Genomic DNA, 22,536 nt, shown 5'->3' on the forward strand with positions numbered 1-22,536 from the left:
GCATAGGATGGATTGGATGATTTTTGTGTAACGGAATGAATTCTTGATGTGAATTATTATAGAACACAGGTGCACACCGTGGGTACAGCTGGAGAATCTGAGTGAATAACGCTCCAATACATATCTAGACCCTGGTTTACTGCATGTACTGAAAGTTCGGTTCTGAGGAAACTGGAGTCCTGCCCGTATGGAAGTGCCAGAATGCAGTATTAAGAGTCAAGACCGAATCATTACATGGCGGGGTTAGCGAGGTTTACGTTTCCAATTTGACCACACGGCATATTCCTGTGGAAATTCCCGTTGGCGCTCGAACCTCGAGTATCGTACAGGTCACAGCTAGTCAACAGCCAGCGTCCTCGAATGTCAGTATAAAGGCAGGAATCTCGCAAAAGCTAGCATCATTCTGGAGAGTTACTCTAACTGTCAGACGATAAAGATCTAGCTTGTCCGATTTTATCACGCTACACGGCCACATGGTTTCTCTTTCCGCCTGGATCTTTAGTGTGTTGCCTAAAAATTGGGCATGGGGGGTCCAGCCGGAAACAGAAGTATCGCACTCGACGCACCCGGGTGTAAACCTCGATGATAATCAGTGAGTGAACTTTGCCTCTTACCGCGGCAGAGCTCCAATGTCTGGCTAATCTTTCAGTGAATCTAGACGCCTAAACGATCTTACTGCGAAAGTTGTCAAAGAGTTTACTTATGCTATTGCTCAGGGTGGCTTAGGGGACGTATGGAAATGCAGATTCGCGGGAAAGGACAATGATGTCGAGGTTTGTATAAGTTTCGTACTAAATTCTGGCAATCTAATGTCGTTTCAAGGTGGCGGTTAAATGCGTAAGAATCGAAATTCCGGATGATCGTTTCAAGCACATCGTCAACAAGGTTGGCTGATATGATCCAGATCCTAGAATACTAGTGACATAAAAACATTTCCAGAGGTTAATGGACGACTTCCACAAGTGGAAACCCCTGCAGCACGATAACATTCTTCCCCTGTGCGGGATTACCTATGGGTTTGGTCCAGTACCAGCTATTGTTTCACCGTGGATGCACAACGGATCCTTGAGCACATATCTCGATAAACATTATGACAGTCTCTCTGAGGCTCAAAAGTTCGGCTTGGTAAGTTTTCCTCAATATGACCGCTCCGCAACTCATGACCGTCGTAACAGCTTGCTGATGTAGCTGCTGGTCTTCAATATCGTACGTCATGTCACATCTGGATTGCATCAAGATAAGTTGATATATGACGCTTAGTCCACTCTAACGAAGTGGCACATGCGGATCTCACAGGTGTAAGTAAACGCATATGCATACACGTGAATGTTCTTACGTCCTCTTAGAGCAACGTACTCATCGACAGCGGTGGAAGAGCTCGGCTAGCGGACTATGGCCTACTGACTACATGCTCCGACCTAAATGGGACCTCTTATATCAGGAGTAATGTGCGATGGGCTGCGCCAGAGCTTTTTGAAGTTCCCGACACCGAGGATGTGCCTGGCCCACCAAAACTAGACAGTGATATTTATTCTTTTGGATGCATCGCATACCAGGTCTGTCGACGGCGTATATTTGCTGTGTTGTTTCACTCATTTGCGCTAGGTTTTATCGGGTCAGCAGCCGTACTGTGATATTCGCAGTGATCACCAGGTTGTTGTGGCTATACTTAGGGGTATCAAGCCTAGGCGTCCAGAGATCCCTACCATTGATGATTGTCACTGGGATTTCATCGAGGAATGTTGGCTCGAGATATCACAGCGACCTCCTATTGCTGATATCCGGGATTTGATGTATCGCTACAGGGATGCTATGTGTTAATTGTTTTTATATCAGACGAGTTTGGCAATCGACTTCTTGGGACTTTCGTGCACATTAGATGGGGATTCGTAATTCGAACAAGGCTTGCGACTGTCAACCCCTACCTGGTTGTGTCATTCACATGTCTAGAACTATGGCTGTACGGGCGTTCAACTCGTCTCTTGCTAACGAATATAGTGACGATTCAGGTAGGCTTCTTCTGTTCCGTCAATGTGCATGTATCAAGCCAGGACATAAATACAGATGATAACTCGAGTCCCCTTGTGATTCCCGCCATGACGTGACGGCGAACGGAGATTGGATCCAGCAAAATACCGCGATCATAGCGCGCGTGATACGGGCAGTCCGGGCAAGGACTCCGACGGGAATTGAATGCACATTTTTTTTGAAGGTACACGTTGCAACCAGACAGGTCCATTCAATTATTCGCTGTGGTAGAACGCCCAGAGAAGACAATTCAAGCGGCATGAAAGTAGCTTTTGAAGCAGGTGGCGTGGCGGTAAGGACCCTCTGGTGAAACCAGTGGGTCTGGTAATGGTGTAATCTAGGGTGATCGTGCTGATCGGCAGCGTTGGGATTCGCTGCCATCGAGCAAGGTTGGACGGCGATTCTACATCATGATTTCCATGGAAGAGAACAAAAGGACTGGCGTGGCTGACGCGACTTACTATGCATAATTCGGGAGCCGTCCGCTAGGCTCTACATGATAGCACTAAGTAAACCGACATCCGTCCATTTGGAATGGAACTTTGGAAGATGAACCAATTAATATTGGATCTTGGTAGAATGGAGTTACTTATTGTTTCCCGCGTGCCGCATCTGCGAGTGTAGGCCTCCCCTTGTTAAAAGACCATGAACTATGACTCTATCACCTAGATGCCTCTTCCTTTCTTATCCTGCTACCGGTCTTGGTTAGGGAAAATCGGGAGGAAGTTACTGTGGTGGAGAAGCCTCCCGCCTACAAGTCTCACCGAGACAGACCCCGACAACCAGCGAGTTCATAATAGTACCCTATAATGATGCAATTCCTCACATTTCTAATGCAGCCTACCTGACCTCACGGGATTCATATCCAAGGAGTCGTCCAATCCCATAGCGCACGGTAGTTTCGGGGATGTATGGAAATGCACCTACACCGCGTCCGACCAGGAGGCAAGCATATCGTGTACATGATGTACTAGTCTAGCTAAACGATTTGAATCCATGACAGGTAGCAGTCAAGTCCATAAGGATCGACGTCGCAGGCGACGATTCCAAGGCCAGAATTACCCAAGTACCCTCGGCTTCCCATTTGCATCTGATACGCTTGCTCAACCATCATGGCTTCACAGAGACTCTTGGCCGATTTTCGTGCACGGAAACAACTGCAACACGAGAATCTTTTGCCTCTGCTCGGTTTCAGTAACGAGTTCGGGCAACTCCCAGCGATGGTTTCCCCTTGGATACACAACGGCTCGCTTACCACATATCTTGAACAGAATTTCACAGAGTTGACTATCGAACCTAAACTTCGAATCGTGAGTTCTCCCCCAAAGGCGTTCTCACATGGTATTCAATGGACTCTTAGTTGCGACAAGTTGCTGCAGCCGTCAGGTACCGTAAGTTGGGATCTTCATTAGTTGCAGAAACACTGATTTACGGCATTGTAGTTCACTCGAAGGGTGTTGTTCACGGTGACCTCACTGCCGTACGTAGTTCTCTGATACCCTCCTTCTAGCTCTGATGATCAGATCTGGAATGATAGAACAACATTCTAATAGATTCCAACCACAACGCCCACGTAGCAGACCACGGGATCCTCACCATGTGTTCTGAGCTCTCAGGTACTTCATACATCAGAAGCAATGTGCGGTGGGCTGCTCCAGAGCTCTTTGAGGTGCCCGAGGACGAAGAGTCGTTGACTTCTCCAAAGCCAGCAAGCGATATTTATTCCTTGGGATGCATCATGCTTCAGGTCTTTCGCATTCCTAGTTGTGTTGGTTTGCAACTGAGCCTCTGCAGGTTATGACAGGTCAACAACCCTATGCAAATGTACGGAGCGATCATCAAGTCACTGTCTTGATACTCAAGGGTAACAAGCCCACAAGGCCCGCGAGTCCGCACATCGCAGATTCTTTCTGGGATTTCATCGAGAAATGCTGGAATGATATAGGACGTCGCCCCTCTGCTGTTGAGGTTTTGAGTTTTTTAGGATCAGATCATGTCATTGCGCTAGAGTCCAAGTGAAACAGTAAATTTATCGGAGAGTTGATCGATATTATTTTATCTGCTACCTTGATTTATGTATATGTATATATATGTATGTTTCATTATTAGTCATATTACGTACATTATGTGAATACTAATAATCGTCCTTCTCGTCCTTCCACTCATGATTCCATTGGTATCACTAGCAGTACTGATAAGTGTATGGAGAATGATTAATGAGCCTGAGCTAGGCCCTTCATACTATCCGATATACGAGTCCGTACTTAGCTTCTCAGTAATTTCAAGGATCCTTTCTAAAGCTCATGCGATCCTATAGGAAGTTAGACGCCGTGAAATGAGTAATCCACCGTTGTGTCCGCGCTCAGTATATTTGTGCTTGACTCATGATTGTTGATGAGCATGGGTAGGTTTCTTCACCCATACTGATTGAGGTGCAGTGGATGCTCATGGCGGCCCGGAGAAGGCAGGCAAGCGTCTCCTCATGCACCTCTTGCCACAGTGGATTCTGTGCGTCAGCCTTCTGGAATTATTTGCTCGGTATTAGCAACTGTTCGACAACGACCCCGGAACGCCTACTCGGAGCGGTGATGGACGCTGAGTGGTATGTGCAAACTACTACTAGCTTGGTTTAAAATTTACATGCTGCAAACGTTCAATTTAGGTTTCTGCGGGGTCTTCGGGGTTTGTGGCATATATTTCCAGTGCAATCACGAGATGAAATTCTACAAGAGATGGCTGTGCTCGTGCTATTCCACCTGATCCGGAAGTCACACGACGAAGTAGAGCCGCAAGCATTCAGGATTGATCAAGGCGGTAGAAGGACCTGTTCATGATTTTAGGGCGGTTCAACGTTAGACAATCAACGTTGGATGATCGAATTCAGAACTTCGGTTTCGGCTATCCACTCAGGAATACACGCATGCGGGAGGCCTGTCAGGCTCCGATGACGTAACAAAGCCTTGCCCCCGCCTGTCACGAAATGAAGATAATCATACAGGCTGTGATAGGGTCCAGCCAGCCCTTCTTTACGCCAGTAGGGATACCTTTCATTCCGTATCTTCGGGTATGAGTCACATGGTATGAAAACCTCACGGTCAAAGAGCGACTCCAACATGGCCTGGTTGCCAATTCAGCAGGTAAGCGCTCAAGTCACTGCGACATGTCTTCATCTCAGAACTTGTTTGAACGACACCGATGGACAGCCTCCTTTGGCTGACATGGACGTCTGACTTTCTCAAAGGTCCATATTTTCGCCACGATGATTGTCTAATGCTACCGAAGCTGCTGATAGCCAATACTGCCTCGCGCAACTGCTGCTGTTTTAACAACTAGGCTTATCAGCGCCACCAATGCTCCATCCCTGACAACATGCTTTAAGAATGTCATGTTTATTATCTGCCGTACACGAGAAGCAGGTTTCCACTTGACGCCTGTAGAATGGGCGTTTGTTGTGGAAGGACAGCATTCAGCGTCGATCTCATTCGTCCACAGGGTTACGTTCCAGTCGTGATGTCCTCAGTTGAACCCTACGCAGTCTCTACTCCCCGCAATTGTCGGTGGGGAACTTCGCGACGTTGACATACTGAAATGACTACATATAAGAAGCAGTTCATCGGTACCGGAGGGGTAGGAGTACCTTCCACTTTGATTTCCCGTCCACATGCTTAAACGCCTACGGAAGGTTGTGCATTTATTACCACGCTTCCTTAAATTCAACGACTCTAGTAAGCGACGAATTGGCCCAGCACCAAATGGCAAAGCATCTACTTCTGACACAGGGGACTCGTAAGTTATTTCTTTACTACGTCGGGCCAGGACTTTTAAACATCCAACTGTAGCATTGTCTGTATTCAATCAAGTAATATCATCAGGCAAACGAATTACCCAACTGCCTCGGGTGGTCTTGGAGATGTTTACAAGTGTACATGGAACTGCGATGCAAGTTCGCAAGAGGTATTTCATAAATTCGTATTTTTGGCGTGTACTAACTCTGACTTCAGGTCGCAGTCAAATCCCCACGATTCCCAAATTTGAGTGATCATCAGGCAACTGTCAAAATCAATAAGGTATGTTGAGATACGGTCTGAAGGAACTTCATTTATTCTTGAATGCAGAACCTTGACCGCGAGATCCGTATCTGGGCCGTATTAGAGCATGAATATGTACTGCGTTTGTATGGCACTGTAAAGGATTTCGGCCCGTTTCGCGCATTGGTTTCTCCCTGGATGCCGAACGGGACTTTGAACTTTTACCTCAATCATGCGCCTGAGATCTTCACGATGGTGGGTAGGCTTCACCTCGTGAGTTTTATTCTCGAAGCCGATTACGAGAACTTGACTATTTTCAATAGCTCCGACAAATCGCTGAGGGACTCAAGTATCGTGAGTGATGGATTGACTACGGAAGCGATCGATATAACTGATGCCTATGCTTCGAACAGTCCACGACAACAACGTGATACACGGTGACCTGACCAGTGTAAGTTTACATATGCTTTGCATCCGTAATCCTCTGATCGTGATTATAGAATAATGTACTGGTTGCTGCCGATGGATCCCCTCGCCTTTCAGATTTCGGTATCTCGAATATCATGGTACAATCCAACCCTGCCTTTTCCTACCACACCGGTGCAGTACGTTGGGTCGCTCCAGAGCTCCTCAATGCCCCGGAAGATCAACCTATACAATGCGCAACCAAATCCAGTGACATCTACGCTTTTGGTGGTATCATGCTTGAGGTCAGTCTCTCGTTGGCTTGCTAGTGACACTCACACCCCCCGCTTGCAGGTCCTGTATGGGAAACAGCCCTACTGGTGGCTTAAAACCGCCATACACGTTGTTTCTGCGAGGTTCAAAGACATAGAACCCATTGACTCCTCCGTCAATATCCAGCTCAATCATCTAGATTTCATGCGGCGGTGTTGGTCAATAAAGAGCGAGATTCGTCCATCGATGGAGGAGGTACTAATCTACCTTCAAGAAGCACTGTCGAATGAGACTTCTCCTATATAAATTCTCAGTTTGAAGTGATTATTTTTCTTATATCAACCCCGATCTTGCGTCCTTTTCACCTTCATGTATCATGTTGGATATATATTCTCACTTTGCCATTTCTCTATATACTATAAGTACACCGCTGGGTCGGCACCTACATTGTGTACAGGGGAATATTTATGTGCCAGCAGACTGCATACAATACCAAGCCCTCGTGGCACATGAAGAGGGCGTATATTTTTGCCGCCAGACTCTGGGCCCTCAAAGATGCCTTACGACATGCCTGCTGCGGAGACAGGCAAGACTAACACCTTCATACGTCTCGTGCACATGATCTCTGAAATATCTGAGAGTCTTGGCCCTGTCCCTGGTATCAAATTTCCTCGTTTGTCCAACAAAAGTACTGGAGGACATGGCCGTAGGGCTCCATCGACTCGCACCACTCGTCAGTAAACTGTACAGCGGCAGACTTCGCAAGATTGTACAGCAAGCTACGGCTGCTCAAAGCATGGCAGTTCACACAGTATATGTAGCCACCTTGGGACGACTCGGAAGTTCAGGAATCAGAATCAGGCCTGCACACGAGAAATATCATTATCATATTGTACATTTTAGTAGCCAATAACTCATGTGATCGGTAGTATATCACACCGATATCTCACGACGACACAAAACCTAATTCTTAGGACCCAGAACCTGCATGATATGGTCGATCGTTGGGCGCTCTGCCGATATCCTATTCAGACATCGCGTTGAGAGCTGTCCATACACCCCATAACTCTGTATGCCGTCGAAAGGCTCCCGCCCTTCAAACACTGCACTCATAACGGCAAATGCAGATTTGATCGTCTCGTAAGGTTTCTTTCCTGAGAAGATCTGGAGCAATTATAAGAAAGCTATTTCAAGAATTAATGATCCGACTGACCTGCAACATCACGCAGCCATACGAATAGATATCCCCAGCTTTGGTTGGCTTCTCGTCCCCGAGCGCCTCAGGGGCCATCCAACGCGTGTTTCCTGGATGACAGGAATTGAATGTGGTGTTTTCCGCCTCGGCAAGAATTATTGATAGACCAAAGTCTGCGAGACGGAGGCGACCAGAGCTATCGACCAAAACGTTGGTCTGGTCACAATGCATTAAATTCGGCCGCATGCTACATGTAAATTAGGATGAGACCTACCCCTGTCAAGTCGCCGTGCACAATATCTCTCCCATGCACTAAGGAACTCTAGTCTTTAGTATATCATGTGATCGTTACATTCATGAATGAGACATACGATAACTGAGGCCAGAAGCCACTTGTTGTATCTGAAATTGTGTAAGTATTATAAAGCCAGTGCGATAGCCATCCACTTACAAGTTCTAGTTTCCGATGGTCAGACAGTTTGGAAAACTCGCGCCTTAAGTAATCGTTCAGTGATCCGTTTTCCATCCATGGAGATACTAGCGCAGGAAGTGGCCCAAAATCTTCGGTGACACCCTCAAAAGGGAGGATGTGGTCGTGTGACATCTTGATCCAAACATAAGCCTCACGGCGAATTCTCTGGGATGGTGAACAAAACTATCAGCGAGTGGAAATGCGACTCCTTCATGCCCTAACCTTGCATGTTCTTTTTACTAGTTCTATATCACTTGTGTGAGGAACCCTGATTGATTTGACAGCGACCTTGTTTGTGATCAATAACAAGTTGTCTAGTACCCACTGTTTCTAAACTTACAGTGCGAGTCTCGGATTGTGTAGACATAGAACATTTCCAGACGTCACCGAGCCCTCCTGAACCATTAGCAAATTGTTCAAGTCTTTGAATGGTTGTCGCAGGAATATTGGGTGGCTCAACCTTGAAAGCAACTCGGTGATCCTGAGGCTGGAGATTGCCATTTCCCGTCTGTCGAGGGTAATCTGTGACCACCGTACACAATGAATGGAAGGACATGAACTTACCGCCGGATTTTGAGAACAACAATTACCCATTGCAAGACAATAATGCAGTAGGCGGCTCGCAGCCTGCTAGCAGCGTCCAAGGCAGCGAAAAGCAGCTGTGTGGTGTCACTATTCACGCGACTGGTTTTGCGGGTATATATTTGAGAATTGCGACGCGTGCAGGGAGCAGTGAACCATCACGCAACCCGTGGGCCGTCCGACCGGCACATCGTAAAGGCCTATCTCTCAACACTGAACAGGTTACAGTTCGAATCAAGTTCGAATGAAACTTTGACAAAGTTGCTGTGGCAAACTCAAAAATTGGTTAGTCAGATATTACGGTTAGCCGCATCAGGCTTCGGCGCAGACACCATAGTACTGTACGTTGGCTGTTCAACGTCACCAATTCCTCTCCAAAATACGCTGTGCAGTGCACTAGCAGTGCTTTCGTCCTTATTGAAAAAGCTGTGGTCACTGGTGATACATAATATTCTAGGAGGAACTGATAATCCAATTCATATCGCAGCAGTCCAAAAATATTCCGTTATGTCACTGCTCAAAGTATGGAAATCTTCCAATCGAACTATCAATTGAGTCACGCTGCACTCATTATCCGGTGACTTCGGCTACAACGCCTTCAGGGCTCTGGAAGTTCTCGATGAGGTATGTAAGGCATCATGTACCACCGTGACACACCGTATAGTATATACTCATCTACACACTTAGTCGCTCCCTGACCAAATCATTGAGTGCTGAGGCTCGCCAGGGGATAGTCCACAGAAACATACCGTTTCTCTAGTTCCTCCACCAAATGAGAACGCCCGCTTTAACACGATTTTGGAAAGCCTCACGTACGAACGCAGTCTAAGGCGCCTCAGGCTAAGTTCAATTATCCTTACCTGTACGTCTGTCGCATTTAGGACTTTCTTAGTTTCGACGGAGACGTTCTTACATGAACCGGATGACATTCCGGTGCGGCTGTTTGTTCTATGAATTGCACTCGAGTCTCGTCCGGCTTCATCCAGGGTTCCTAGAACCTCTGATGCAGTGACTCAGGATCAGATTAATATTGCTGAACTTTTATGACTTAAGCGCGCGCGCTCGCACAATCTTACGGATATATCATTTATACCTCATCTTGAAGGCAAGTGCTTAGTATCTCAGATGTGACATCCCAGTTGTGATACTCTAGGTTTGTTCGGTTTTGGCAAAGTCTGGAGACTCGGTCGATCTTATCCACCAATGACAGGCAAGAGCTCTACGATCCAGCGTTACACAATCACTGGCGCAACCCCTTAAGAACAAGACAGGCGTCATGATCTGTCCAACGATTTCCCTTCTATCGACGCCACTTATCGGTCGTCAACGCAGGGAGCACCAAGTATTGACGCCTTTCGGTCTGTTTTAGGCTACATAAGGGTCTTATAGCTTGCTGTATGCAAGAGCAATGCAAGAGGCTATGCAGGTCGTAGGAAAGCGCCCATAGCATGACTGCACACAGGAATTGGGATTCCTCGCTTCCTCGGTCTTACCAAAAACTGTTTCAAGACATCATGTCGCGTCGAGATCTTTCATGTCGTGGAAAGCTGCTAGTCCTTGCAATTCGAGTCTGCCTCCAACAAATCAGTTGGAGAAGCTGAGCACTCAGCAAAAGTCCCACACATCACCGTGACAAGTTTGGAAAATAAGTAGAATAATTGTAAGTGAGTAGGGTTGGATGGAGAAGTTACGACAAAGTGAAGATGGAGGAATTCCAGTGTCAATCTTGTATCTGTGTGGATCCACATGCATGGATGAATATCGATGAATCACACTATGTACATAATACAATCAAACATGCGCATCGTAGGGTATCTTATTTCTCCGAGTCTGATGGAAGACGTACATAAATCAATCGCCACGATGTGAAGATAATTGAAACAACACAGCCATAGTACTATTAACCGTCGCACAAGCTTATCAAGATGCTTAGGCCTCGGAGCAGGACGCTCACTGAGGCCTCGTTGCTAACCTAATAACTAGTAAACCCTCCGGCCTTGGCAGGCGTCAGGCTCAAACAGGTCCGACAATGACAGAGGGCCTCGTATGATCATGGTATTTATTTTTACCCTTACGGCGTTGTTAATTTGTCTCTTCAAGAGTGGGCACATATGAGGATGTCCGCTGCGTCTCCTTCGTCCCATCAGTTGTCTAACTCTTGTCACGGTCATTTCGAACACTGAGACCTTTACTAGTACTTCGGAATGGGGGATTACCTAGCCGTAAGTCGATAGGACTTATGCATTGATTACAAACTAACTGTATTAGCAGGAGACCAACCCACTCTTCAAGATCGGATTCGAACCAATTCATGTTCCTAAGACAGCTATTCAAAGACTTGAACAATTTCCTAATGGTTCAGGAGGGCTCGGTGATGTCTGGAAATGTTCTATGTCTACACAATCCGAGATTCGCACCGTAAGTTCAATGGGTATATACTAGACGCCTCGTTATTAATCATAATCAAGGTCGCTGTCAAATCGATCAGGGTTCCTCACACAAGTGATGTAGAACTAGTAAAGAAAACAGGCAAGGTTAGGGCACGAAGGAGTAGCAATTCCACTCGCTGATGGTTTTGGTTGCGTCTCAGAAAATTCGTCGTGAGGCTTATGTTTGGATCACGTTGTCACACGACCACATCCTCCCTTTCGAGGGGGTCACCGAAGATTTTGGACCACTTCCTGCGCTGCTATCTCCATGGATGGAAAACGGATCACTGAACGATTACTTAAGGCGCGAATTTTCCCAGCTGTCTGACCATCGGAAACTAGAACTTGTAAGTGGATGGCTATCGCACTGGCTTCATAATACTTACACAATTTCAGATACAACAGGTGGCTTCTGGCCTCAGTTATCGTGCGTCCCATTAATGAACGTAGCGATGCGGCATAATATACTGAAGACTGAGGTCCCCTAGTACACGGGAAAGATATCGTGCATGGCGACTTGACAGGGGTAGGTCTCACCCCAATCTACATGTAACATGGCTAAATTCAATGAATTGCGGTCAGACGAATGTTTTGGTTGATAACACTGGTCGCCTCCGTCTCGCAGACTTTGGGCTATCGATGATCCTCGCTGAGGCGGAAAACGCCACGTTCAACTCATGTCATCCAGGAAACACTCGTTGGATGGCCCCCGAGGCTGTCGAAGACGAGAAGCCAACCAAAGCTGGGGATATCTATTCGTATGGCTGCGTGATGTTGCAGGTCAGTCGAATCATTAATTCTTGGAATAGCTTTCTTACAATAGTTCCAGATCTTCTCGGGAAAGCAGCCTTACGAATCGATCAAAAAAGCAGGTGCCGTTATGAACGCAATGTTACGAGGTCGGGAGCCTTTCAACGACATACAGAGTTATGGGGTGCATGGACAACTGTCAATGCGATGCTTGAATAGGGAACCAGCCGAGCGCCCGACGATCGACTATATCGTGCGAGATCTGGGTCCCAGTAATTAGGTTTTGTGTTGTCGCGAGATATCAGTGTGATATAATGTACTATGTGATAGCGATCCTTGGCAATATTTCTCGTGCGAAGGTCTGATTCTGAACTTCGTGCGAGTCGGTGGAGCCCCAAGACCCTCCTTACTCTTTGTCCCCGAGCAAGAATTAAGGCGTGCACCCACTCGCGTGAAAACACATTCGCGTCCCTAGCCAAACGATGTCATATCGTCCCATAAGACAGCGAGCCTGGATGCGGGTGTGCATGCGAAGGTATGATGGGTTTCGCTTTTACAGTATTATGAGTCACAGGTACCGAGCCCCCGGACATGCGAGTCTATATTATACTCAGAGACACTATTCTATGAGAGCATGGAGGTAGTCAGAATAAATAAGGCATGAAAAAGAAACACTTTCGAATCGAGACCTTACGTAGATGAAGTTTCATGGGAGATAGCTTTCTCGAGAAAGACCAACACGTCATCCACTGATGGACGATTCTCACTCTTGATTGACCAGCACCGCCGCATGAAATCAAGGGGATGTGCTGGAATTTGCATGGTGTCAATAATGGGCTCTTGGTAATTGAACTTTAATGCCACGACTTGCAGGGCAGTCTTGATCCACCAGTAGGGAAGTTTCCTGTATAACACCTACAGAACCTGTCAGGTGTCGTAAACAACGTAAATATGAGACTGGCCTGAAGCATGATACACCCAAGAGCATATATATCACTGAATTTAGTGGCGCATTGCACAGTTTGGCCTTCCTGATGGACAATAAACTCCGGAGCGGCCCAACGAACAGCGCCGGTGTGGTAGGAGAATGCCGGGTTGGACTTTACCATGATATTCGAAACACCGAAGTCTGCAAGGCGCGGGGATCCATCGGCAGCAACCAGGACATTGTTCTACAATCGTGATCAGAGGATAATGGATGCACATCGTATGCAGACATACACTGGTAAGATCACCGTGAATCACGTTGTTATCGTGGACTGTCCAAAGCATCGTCATCACTTCAGCCCATGATTGCCATAGCCAATCCGTTGCTCACGGTATTTGAGCCCCTCCGTAATCTGTTTAAGCTTTGAGAAATAGTAAGCTCCGGTAATAGGCTTCGTACAAAAACTTACAATGTGAAGGCTACCCATAGTCGTGAGGGTTTCATGCGCACGATTAAGGTAGGAGTTCAATGTTCCGTTCGGCATCCAGGAGGAAACCAATGAGCGAAACGGCCCAAAACCTGTTACGGTGCCATGCAGACGTAATACATATTGATGTTCCAGTAGGGTCCATATCTTGATTTCGCGGTCAAGATTCTACGTTCAGAGTTCAAACAGAAATGAAATTCAGGCACGTGGCAGTAAACACACATGGTTTATTTTGGCAATTTCGGCTTCAGTCAGACTTGGAAACCGTGGCGATTTGACCGCAACCTGAGCATAGAGTGAGCACAAACATGGAGATGATGGATGTGTGAGATACCTCTTCTGGACTTGCACCCCTGTTTAGCAAGGTACATTTGTACACGTCTCCAAGCCCACCCGAAGCTATCGGAAAATTGGTTTGTCTGATGACGATGCTTGGGTCCAGAACGAAAGAGCCGTGCGTTGATATCTGAGGAGTCGTGATCTGAATTAAAGAGACAAGTTGCGAGCCATCTTTCTCAGAAATGGGATGGCATCCACTTTGGTCAGACTCCAACCCATCCGCCTGTGGGGAGAAGTCCTCTCATCCTAGAGCAGCCACGATACAAATAAAACAAAACATTAGTCATCATACTATAGCCGAAATTTTGGAGGACAACTCCCCACAGAGCGACTTAGACTGGTGACCAGCCCCTCTATGAGGCAAACCGTCGATAGAGGGACTGGTAAATCTGGGTTTGAATTTGGATAGTGCGTGCCTTGGAGCAGTAACGTGACCTGTAGCCAATCAGAAAACCAAAATTTCGTCGAGAATATTTGAGATATTGAAATTAATGTTTGAATATTGATGTGATGCAAACACGGTCACGTCGTTAATGTATGTATTCACTCTACAACTCCAATGGACGTGAACTCGATCATCCAAGCTGTGCGGGAAGCATCACTCGAAGGACTAGATTCATTTGCTCACTCGCTGATACAAGAACGGCTCCCTACCGACTACATCGAAACCCTCAGTAGCAAAGATAAGACGGATGCATTACGCGCTTGCCTGCTCGTGTACATTCTCACAGCTACAACCATTGTTCCACGACAATTTCAGCTAGAAGCTATTCTTGCCACGTTGAATGGCTGTGACAGCATAATTACAGCTGGTACAGGCTGCGGAAAGACCTTGTGTCTTATTATTCCTAATCTACTTCGTCCCGACACTATCAGTATGACGATTTCACCTCTGAAACGTCTCCAAATTACACAGGTGAGATTCAAATTGATGTTGACTCATTACATGTGAGAATGAGCCTGCGGCAGGTCAATGAATGCATGAAATACGGTATATCTACGATATCAATTAATGAAGACACCCCGAATGACATGTCGCTTTGGCAGGTGAAGTTGACTCACATATTGCTACTAGTTTCTATGTATGGGGGACATTTGAACTCATTTACTATCAATATACAGTCAATTTGTGCTGGGAAGTACGAGCATTTGATACGTTGTTCAATGAAAATTGACGTGCTGATATTGATATTGTCATAGCACATGACGTGTGGTCCTCTCACAATCCTATGTGCCTGTTCGATGCATTGATCAGCGAGGATTTCGAGAAGTTTGAGGAGCGAGGTGAATGATATACACAGGCCACACTTATGAAATGCTTCAATAGTTTGATGTGAGGCACCGTTCATCCAAAGAAAGAGTGTGAATGATGCAGAAAATAAAATACTGTGGTACGAGCGCTGTACTGCAAGTTGCATAATGATGACATTGCAGGCCTTGAGTACGAGACACAACAGTTAAAACACAATGAAACACGGATGGATTGGTGGTCGTACAATACCACAATCTTTGACTTTATTCTTCGCCTTCACACGTTCGGTCTGAGCAGCGCTTGCAACAATTTCGCACAGTACAGGTGCATGTTCGTGTACGACAGAGGAAAGAGTTGTTTCGACATTACAGGCAAGGAGGAGTTTGGGAGTGATAATATTGAGCGTGACATGGAGGCACTGTTTGACCTGGTCCATTTCACCATACATGGTATCACAGATATATGAGAGGGCATGTGGTTGCATCCACTTGAGAACACGCGCATGACTTCGGGGATCGTCCCATAGAAAATCCAGCACCTTCTCCAACCTCCTGTTTCCCGATTGCTTCTCAGTTGCCGAAGGCACGTACATGCGATCTCGATAAGTTGAGTACAACATCTGAGATGGGTCCATTATCTTCACAAGTAAGTCCAGAATAGATATCCGACTGTCCCGCAGTATTTTCAGTGCGCTGCTGATGCGTTCGTGTGTAGACATCCGGCTGCCTCTGGTACTCAAACGGGAGGTTTGTGCAGGAGCTTCCATAGTGAGGTCGACGAATCCAGAGTCTATGGACCGGTTGACATCAGTGTCGATGAGCATTGAGAGGTCCTCGTCGTCCCTGGGCCATCCGAGTTCTTGAGACATCTTTCCCTTGATAACAGTGCTTGAGACCAGTACTATCTCAGAAGAAGCTAAAGTTTGAATTTAAATCATAAATAGGGCTGTCCAAGACGTGGCGCTGCCCTGCAGCGGCCAGTGGAATGAGAGCTGATCGCTGCCGGAGTCGACGAGCAATGCTACCTGGGACGACACATTCGATCGAGAACTTAGCAAAGACTCATCTAACTCCCGAAAAGGGCTTGTCGGTCATGTTACTACTCCAAGGCGCGCACTATCCAAATTCAAACCCAGATTTACCAGTCCCTCTATCGACGGTTTGCCTCATAGAGGGGCTGGTCACCAGTCTAAGAGCGACTGGTAAAACTTGTTATGGCGCGATAGTTGGGCCTTGTTTGTCCCGCCCAAAAAATTTCAACCTGCCGCCTATCTCACACACTGGCGGTTTCGGAGTTTTGACACAAGCAAGATTTTAATCAAAATGGGGTTGATAAATCAAGGATTTTCACTTCGAATTTTGACTTGAGAACAACGAGAAATTTGGATGAACGGGGAAAGGACAATACAAAGTGACACATTTTGACAAAAATTTTATGCCCTGTCTCAATATTTGAGGTTTTCAACCAGGAAAATATCAATATACATTTGAAATTTTGTAATAAAAGGTAAATACAAACTTTTGGGCGCAAAAAAATGTTGTGTAAAATATTATATAATGATAGGCATTTCCCATGACAGTTAAACCCAAAATTTTTCTTGCGATGAAATGTGATAGGGGAAATGCGAAGTTTGATGCATGGGAAAATGACATGTGCATCCAGCGGGCATTCATTGCGCATTCATAAGGGATTCATTGGGCATTCAGCATATTATTAAGGTAATGATTATGGTAAGGTGGTAATGGTATTTGGTATTACATAGTCATGTGTGACTGCTCTACAAGACAAATCTGATCAAAATGCAAATTGATAAATGTTGACGGAGTAATTGCGATGTCTACAGTGTTCTTCTTGAGGTGACACTTAACTACATTGGAGATAGAACCGCAATGACTTCCGTGCAGAACAATACACTGTTGGTTTTTTTTGTGTGGGGGAGCTGCGCTCAGATCTGTGGCAGGTATATGATAGTGCTGAATCGCAGCGCCTGCACCATTTGATGAGCAGAACACTGCAACATAACCCTCGGGGGCAGGTCCATTCAGACCGAGGAAGGGGTCAGGACAAGCCATTGACACAAATCGGTTGTGTAGCCTGCCTCCCATGAATGAGGGTGAGACTTTCAACATTGCGTGAAAAGTAGTGAATTTGGAAGAAAACTCCTTGTTCATCAACCAAGCTAACGGGCCTAGGATCAAATAAGTGGGAATGTTGTGGACGGTTCTATTGAAGGACTCACTCTCTTTGGGTTCCTCCATGCTAGCATCAATGTTATCCAGCATGTTGACAGTCCAGGGGTCAGGTTTGGCTGTCTGTGAGGGATTGAGGCTAGACGAAGGACCCTCAGGGCTGGTGGTCCAGGCGGTCCAGGTGGATGATGACATGCTAGGATCTACGATGGAAGCTGACGAGCTCAAGGGAACCTTTTCAGGGGGGGGGGGGGGGGGGTGGCGCTTCAAGGTTGCAGGGCTAAGTACAATCTTTTCTGCATCTCGCAGAAAGATAACATGTCGGTTCCTTCGAGCATGGTACCGTTCAACCTCATTCCATACCTAAATACCTATGAAATTAATTCATTGCAAACATGTGCGTGTCGCTTACCTGGTAGCAACATCCTTGAGTTGGATTGTGGTGTGCTGCTGCCCATGCACGGCAATGGTACAATTCTTGGAGGTGAAACTGTACAGCGTGGCTCGGTAGCCCTTGTGGTCACCCCCAATAATGAAAACTTCTTGGCCAATGTCCTTTTTGAACACATCCAAGTTGGCATTGTGTACTTTGATCACGAATCTGATGGGAATGTCAACCTGTCAGAAGTCAGACATGCATAAGTCGAGGAGAATTAATACTAACTAGCGAGTGGTCAATCTCAGAGAGTAGGGTCAAGCAAGTGTTTGGAAAGTCAATGCTTTGCACGACCCCTTTTGTCAGATACTCTGGCCCACAGGCAACTCTCACAACATCTCCAGGCTTGACATCATAACCCCTGTCTTGCATATACTGCAGTGTCTGGAGGTTGGGGATCCGCTGAACAACTGCAACAGGAACTGGGATATTCAACAATCCATCCTGGAACCACAGATAATTCCCTCCCTTGGAGAGCCAGTGCACGATGCCAGATTTCCCCATGTGCTCCCCCACAAGCACATCTATGGAATCCCCAATTTGAATGGATTCAATATTAGGGAGAGGGTTTAAAGGTTGCTGAGTTGGCAGCTGTGCTTGCAGCGTGTGACTCAGAGGGCGATGATCTAGGTAGTACTTGGAAACTTCCAACTATGCCTTGTATTAGATGTTTTTTTTTAAAAAAATTGACAAGAGACATTTACCTCTTCCTTCGAGATGTCCTGACAAAGATGAAATATATCATCTACCATTTGAATGATGTGCCCTTCCACACCTAAGTATGGACCTGCTACCACTTGAACTGTGTTGCCGACCCAAAACACGCGCTCTATGTCCTCTAATTGGATGTCTATTTCCTTTCAGCGACCACTCAAGGTCAGCTCCAAGGTGACAACACCAGCAGGATGGTCGGTCGAAATGACCAGACTGATTTCTGAACTAAGGTCTCCTTTGAGAATCCTGGCCCAATTGCCTACACGCAAGAACTGCATGGCAAACGCAACTACAGTTGACTTGAGAAAGGACTGGCCCCACCCAGATTGTAGGTGGAGTTGAATGTCGTCAGCATGAGGGCAGACAACACGTTCTAGGCGATCACGATGAACACTTTTAAGTAGGAGGCCCATATAGTATCTTTCTCCTTTGTACTTGCATCCTACAACTTCCTCACTGCAATTAATGTTGGAGACTGTGTCCCCGTTCGGAAGGCGGGATCGGTCAAGTAGTGACTGAGATCCCCGAGGCATGGGATAGGGGAACTCCTGTGGGGGAACTAAGACCGCGAAAAAATTGTTTGGTAAGTCAGAATTGAAGACTTGGGCTATGTCACCCTTGTACTTGTCATGCTTGAACCTCACCCATGCTGGGTTGGGAAATGTTGCGCAAGACCACTCGACCACTTCACATTCTTCATCCGGTATATAGACATATTTTTTCACGGTGAGGTACAGTGATAAAGAAAGGGATTTGGCGATGGTTTTTGGGCTGTCCGCCACCACGTAAAGCTGGCCTGCTAGCCAAGCTGACACTGTAACGCGAAAGTTCTTCTTCCGAAGGTGTTGAGCAATATAGTCTGTGACATTTCCTGTAATTTATTGGTGAAAAATGATACATTACGTCATTAGAAAGACTTACGGTTGACATGAAGGAGATACATCCTCCTGTCTTGCAATCGAGCTGAAGTCGAAGTGATCAAGCCAGATATTGAGGAGGGAAGACGCTGGTGATCTCGCGATGAGTTCTGCTGTGTATCCTTGAATCTATTCGAGAGGTCATTGATGACTGCGGTGAACTTATTGGCCAATGATGATCCTGGCAAGCATGAAACCTTCCATGACTCAGATGGGCCGTTGTCATCTTCTTCCTGCTCCTGCTCCTCCTTTTCCTGCTCCTCCTCGTCATCTTCTTCTGCATCCAGATCAAGGTAGGGATTTTTTAACTTCAGTTGCTGTTTAGTAGATATAGATCAAGGTATCAGAACATTTCACTTACTTTGGCTGGTCTACGCGAAGGTCGAACGCGCGCCCGGGACAATCGGCTGCCCGTAACAGAATGATCTTTTGGTGTACAGAAGGCCGGAGGTACAGTGGCTCAAAAAACTGTCCGCATGTTTTCACATTTTTCACTATCTATGATATTGTGTGAGAATATACAAACACCTCAAGGACATGCTGGTACCATATTGTAGCACCACTTCAGGGCTTTCAATTGAGCACTATGGCGTGGGAATTGGTCAAGATATGGTTGAGATATGAGGCTTCCAAAATGATGACTCATGCGGACAGTTTTTTGACTCAAGTATTTTACAGTGATAATCAGGTATTCTAGTACTTTGTGTGACCTCCCTTGGCTTTAATTACTGCCTCTATCCTTCTAGGCATACTCTTAAAACTATATCTAACTATATAAACCAGAATGTTTCATGTGTCATGATCATAATCACCATTAAAGCCATCTCCTCTGCTCAAAGGGATAATATCCTCTCTTTGTCCTATTCTGGCCTCTCTGCTCATCAAATTTCCTCTAGAACTGGAGTATGCAAGTCTACTGTGGCCAAGTTTATCAAAGAAAGCCACCTGGACATGGAAAAATCTTGTGGAGGATGTCCACCTCTACTAATAAGAGGGTTAACATTCAACATATCACTGCAGGAAAGGCTGATAATGCTGTCCAAGCCACCCATTATATCAATTCCACCATCACCACCACTGTCTCTTCACAAACTGTGAGGGATGTTCTCAAGGCAGTTCATCTCAAGGCAGTAACAAAGAAGAAATGCCTCTTCTCTCTATCAAACATAGGCAGAGAAGACTACCTTTGGCTTGGCCCATCAAAACTGGACTGTAGAGCACTGGAAGCATGTTATATGGTCAGATGAGACCAAAATCGATAGGATTGGGTCAGATGGGAAGGTATATGTATGGAAAAAGAAGGGAGATTCTCTAACAGACAGAGAGGTTGGTGAGACTGTCAAATTTGGAGGAGGTTCTCTAATGGTACAGGGGTGTATTGGATGGAATGGTGTGGGTATGCTTGCTGAAGTTGAGGGGAGGATGGATGCTGAGCAGTATGTGGACATTCTAAATGACCACTTGCTGCCTAGCATAGCTAAATCAGGGATTGATGAAGAAGACATCATTTTCCAACAGGCTAATGATCCCAAGCACACATCTAGGAGAGCCAGAAAATGGTTTGAAGAACATGATATCAATGTTCTTGACTGACCAGAACAGTCCCCTGATGTCAATGTCATTGAACATCTCTGGGGAACACTCAAGAAGAAGCTTCAAGCCTCTGAAACCCCCCTAAAGGAGTATGGGAGCTATGGGAGAGAGTAGCAGTGGAATGGGGAAGGATTGCAACAGAATATTGCCAGAAATTGATTGAGAGTATGCCTAGAAGGATAGAGGCAGTAATTAAAGCCAAGGGAGGTCACACAAAGTACTAGAATACCTGATTATCACTGTAAAATACTTGAGTCAAAAAACTGTCCGCATGAGTCATCATTTTGGAAGCCTCATATCTCAACCATATCTTGACCAATTCCCACGCCATAGTGCTCAATTGAAAGCCCTGAAGTGGTGCTACAATATGGTACCAGCATGTCCTTGAGGTGTTTGTATATTCTCACACAATATCATAGATAGTGAAAAATGTGAAAACATGCGGACAGTTTTTTGAGCCACTGTATGTGCCTCGCCTCTACAATGCGAAGGTTTTCCAAGATGACATTGTCATCACTGTCACCGGAGAACAGCGCATCTCGTGATTCCTTCCAGTCGTCTTCAGAATATTGATTACCGAGGTACGATAGAAAGGCTTCCTCCATCTGAGAGTACGTCATGTCGGTGGTAAGGAACTCTTCTAAAATTCTCCATGCACCCTCATCCGCCAGGGCTGAGGTCTGACTCTGACTCCCTGTGATACGCATGCATGAATAATGAGATCGACAATATTGTATCGCTACTCACCTTCGTCTGTTCTGATGCGCTTTGCTGTAGGTGCGTCATCATTCAATGCAGCTCATTTGGACATTCTTTCTGTAGTTCTACACAATTGGTTTCAGCAGCATTACAAACAAACTTAAAATGTCACATACTGTATTCAATACATTAAGTCTACGCTAAGTATAGTATCACAAAGTTCAATTATGTGTCAAGGTAGTGGTAGTGGAAAGAAAACTATCAAGGCACGAGATCAGTATTTGTAGTGAACGACTAATTGTGGACTAGCGCAACATTACCCATTGTGAGGTATTGTGGTGGATTTCAGTTTTTGCGCAGAGTTGAAAACCTGAGTCCTCCCGCCCGCCAAACTTAGGGGAGCATACTGGGTGCGTGCGCGAATATAAAGAATAGGCGATGATCGCCCGCTACTAATCAGTGCTATTCTATGTATTCTATGTATTTACACTTCTTGTACAAGACAGTCGAAAAAAAAGATAAATTTGAGAAGACGGCCATGATATAGAGAATGAGTTACACAATTGAAACCCAGTTGCAGGCAATGATTATGTAAACAGAACATCTCAGAACTTTCGAGACTGGTCACATGGGCGCTTCGGTAAATCTCCGGCGGAGTTTGGATTATAGTTGTTCTCTATATAATGGTGTTTGTTTACACTGTCGACTTCTTTCAGATTTTCACTTTAAGGGAGGTGTTCATTAGCTACTATAGCTCTACTTTTCATATAGCTAAGCTAGTAGTCTGTTTTGTAGTATGTTTTGTAGTCTGTTTTGTAGT

General features: G+C 45.9%; 7 protein-coding genes across 7 annotated transcripts; 4 read left to right on the forward strand and 3 right to left on the reverse strand.

The window, feature by feature from the left end:
* The first annotated feature begins 253 nt into the window (after positions 1-253).
* On the forward strand, positions 254-2,078 carry EDB91DRAFT_1161046 (kinase-like domain-containing protein). The gene is made up of 8 exons (XM_041319819.1): positions 254-592; positions 650-773; positions 823-885; positions 940-1,125; positions 1,176-1,206; positions 1,261-1,298; positions 1,347-1,556; positions 1,606-2,078. Exons 1-8 carry the CDS (start codon positions 474-476, stop codon positions 1,819-1,821), a joined length of 987 nt encoding a protein of 328 aa, XP_041172347.1. The 5' UTR covers positions 254-473; the 3' UTR covers positions 1,822-2,078.
* Positions 2,079-2,712: 634 nt separating this feature from the next.
* EDB91DRAFT_1161065 (kinase-like protein) lies at positions 2,713-4,124 on the forward strand. The gene is made up of 6 exons (XM_041319820.1): positions 2,713-2,973; positions 3,032-3,338; positions 3,389-3,419; positions 3,471-3,508; positions 3,566-3,775; positions 3,823-4,124. The coding sequence occupies exons 2-6, from the start codon at positions 3,141-3,143 to the stop codon at positions 4,045-4,047; spliced, it is 702 nt and encodes a 233-aa protein (XP_041172348.1). The 5' UTR covers positions 2,713-2,973; positions 3,032-3,140; the 3' UTR covers positions 4,048-4,124.
* A 1,565-nt stretch (positions 4,125-5,689) lies between these two features.
* EDB91DRAFT_1253339 (kinase-like domain-containing protein) lies at positions 5,690-7,040 on the forward strand (the record flags this gene model as incomplete). Its single annotated transcript, XM_041323629.1, has 8 exons — positions 5,690-5,814; positions 5,868-5,982; positions 6,030-6,095; positions 6,144-6,329; positions 6,380-6,410; positions 6,470-6,507; positions 6,557-6,766; positions 6,816-7,040. 8 exons carry the CDS (start codon positions 5,690-5,692, stop codon positions 7,038-7,040), a joined length of 996 nt encoding a protein of 331 aa, XP_041172349.1.
* Positions 7,041-7,591: 551 nt separating this feature from the next.
* On the reverse strand, positions 7,592-9,249 carry EDB91DRAFT_848902 (kinase-like domain-containing protein). The gene is made up of 7 exons (XM_041328598.1): positions 8,742-9,249; positions 8,624-8,689; positions 8,381-8,566; positions 8,301-8,331; positions 8,204-8,241; positions 7,948-8,145; positions 7,592-7,898 (listed from the first exon to the last, which is right to left on the reverse strand). The coding sequence occupies exons 1-7, from the start codon at positions 8,955-8,957 to the stop codon at positions 7,698-7,700; spliced, it is 936 nt and encodes a 311-aa protein (XP_041172350.1). The 5' UTR covers positions 8,958-9,249; the 3' UTR covers positions 7,592-7,697.
* A 1,575-nt stretch (positions 9,250-10,824) lies between these two features.
* EDB91DRAFT_1228263 (kinase-like domain-containing protein) lies at positions 10,825-12,442 on the forward strand (the record flags this gene model as incomplete). Its single annotated transcript, XM_041321019.1, has 9 exons — positions 10,825-10,965; positions 11,022-11,206; positions 11,268-11,401; positions 11,452-11,517; positions 11,574-11,759; positions 11,809-11,839; positions 11,901-11,938; positions 11,995-12,192; positions 12,242-12,442. Exons 2-9 carry the CDS (start codon positions 11,188-11,190, stop codon positions 12,440-12,442), a joined length of 873 nt encoding a protein of 290 aa, XP_041172351.1. The 5' UTR covers positions 10,825-10,965; positions 11,022-11,187.
* A 410-nt stretch (positions 12,443-12,852) lies between these two features.
* On the reverse strand, positions 12,853-16,036 carry EDB91DRAFT_1253342 (kinase-like domain-containing protein; the record flags this gene model as incomplete). The annotated part of the gene is made up of 8 exons (XM_041323630.1): positions 12,853-13,028; positions 13,082-13,334; positions 13,384-13,421; positions 13,481-13,511; positions 13,560-13,745; positions 13,800-13,862; positions 13,912-14,139; positions 15,413-16,036. 8 exons carry the CDS (start codon positions 16,034-16,036, stop codon positions 12,853-12,855), a joined length of 1,599 nt encoding a protein of 532 aa, XP_041172352.1.
* Positions 16,037-16,922: 886 nt separating this feature from the next.
* EDB91DRAFT_1085985 (uncharacterized protein) lies at positions 16,923-22,040 on the reverse strand (the record flags this gene model as incomplete). The annotated part of the gene is made up of 11 exons (XM_041315973.1): positions 16,923-17,356; positions 17,408-17,560; positions 17,701-17,720; positions 17,770-17,975; positions 18,022-18,444; positions 18,498-18,650; positions 18,717-19,378; positions 19,429-19,741; positions 21,500-21,711; positions 21,765-21,788; positions 22,037-22,040. 11 exons carry the CDS (start codon positions 22,038-22,040, stop codon positions 16,923-16,925), a joined length of 2,604 nt encoding a protein of 867 aa, XP_041172353.1.
* Positions 22,041-22,536: the final 496 nt, after the last annotated feature.

This window comes from Suillus paluster (genome assembly GCF_016628075.1).
Source record: "Suillus paluster strain FC165 chromosome Unknown EDB91scaffold_83, whole genome shotgun sequence".
Taxonomy (NCBI): Eukaryota; Fungi; Basidiomycota; class Agaricomycetes; order Boletales; family Suillaceae; genus Suillus; species Suillus paluster.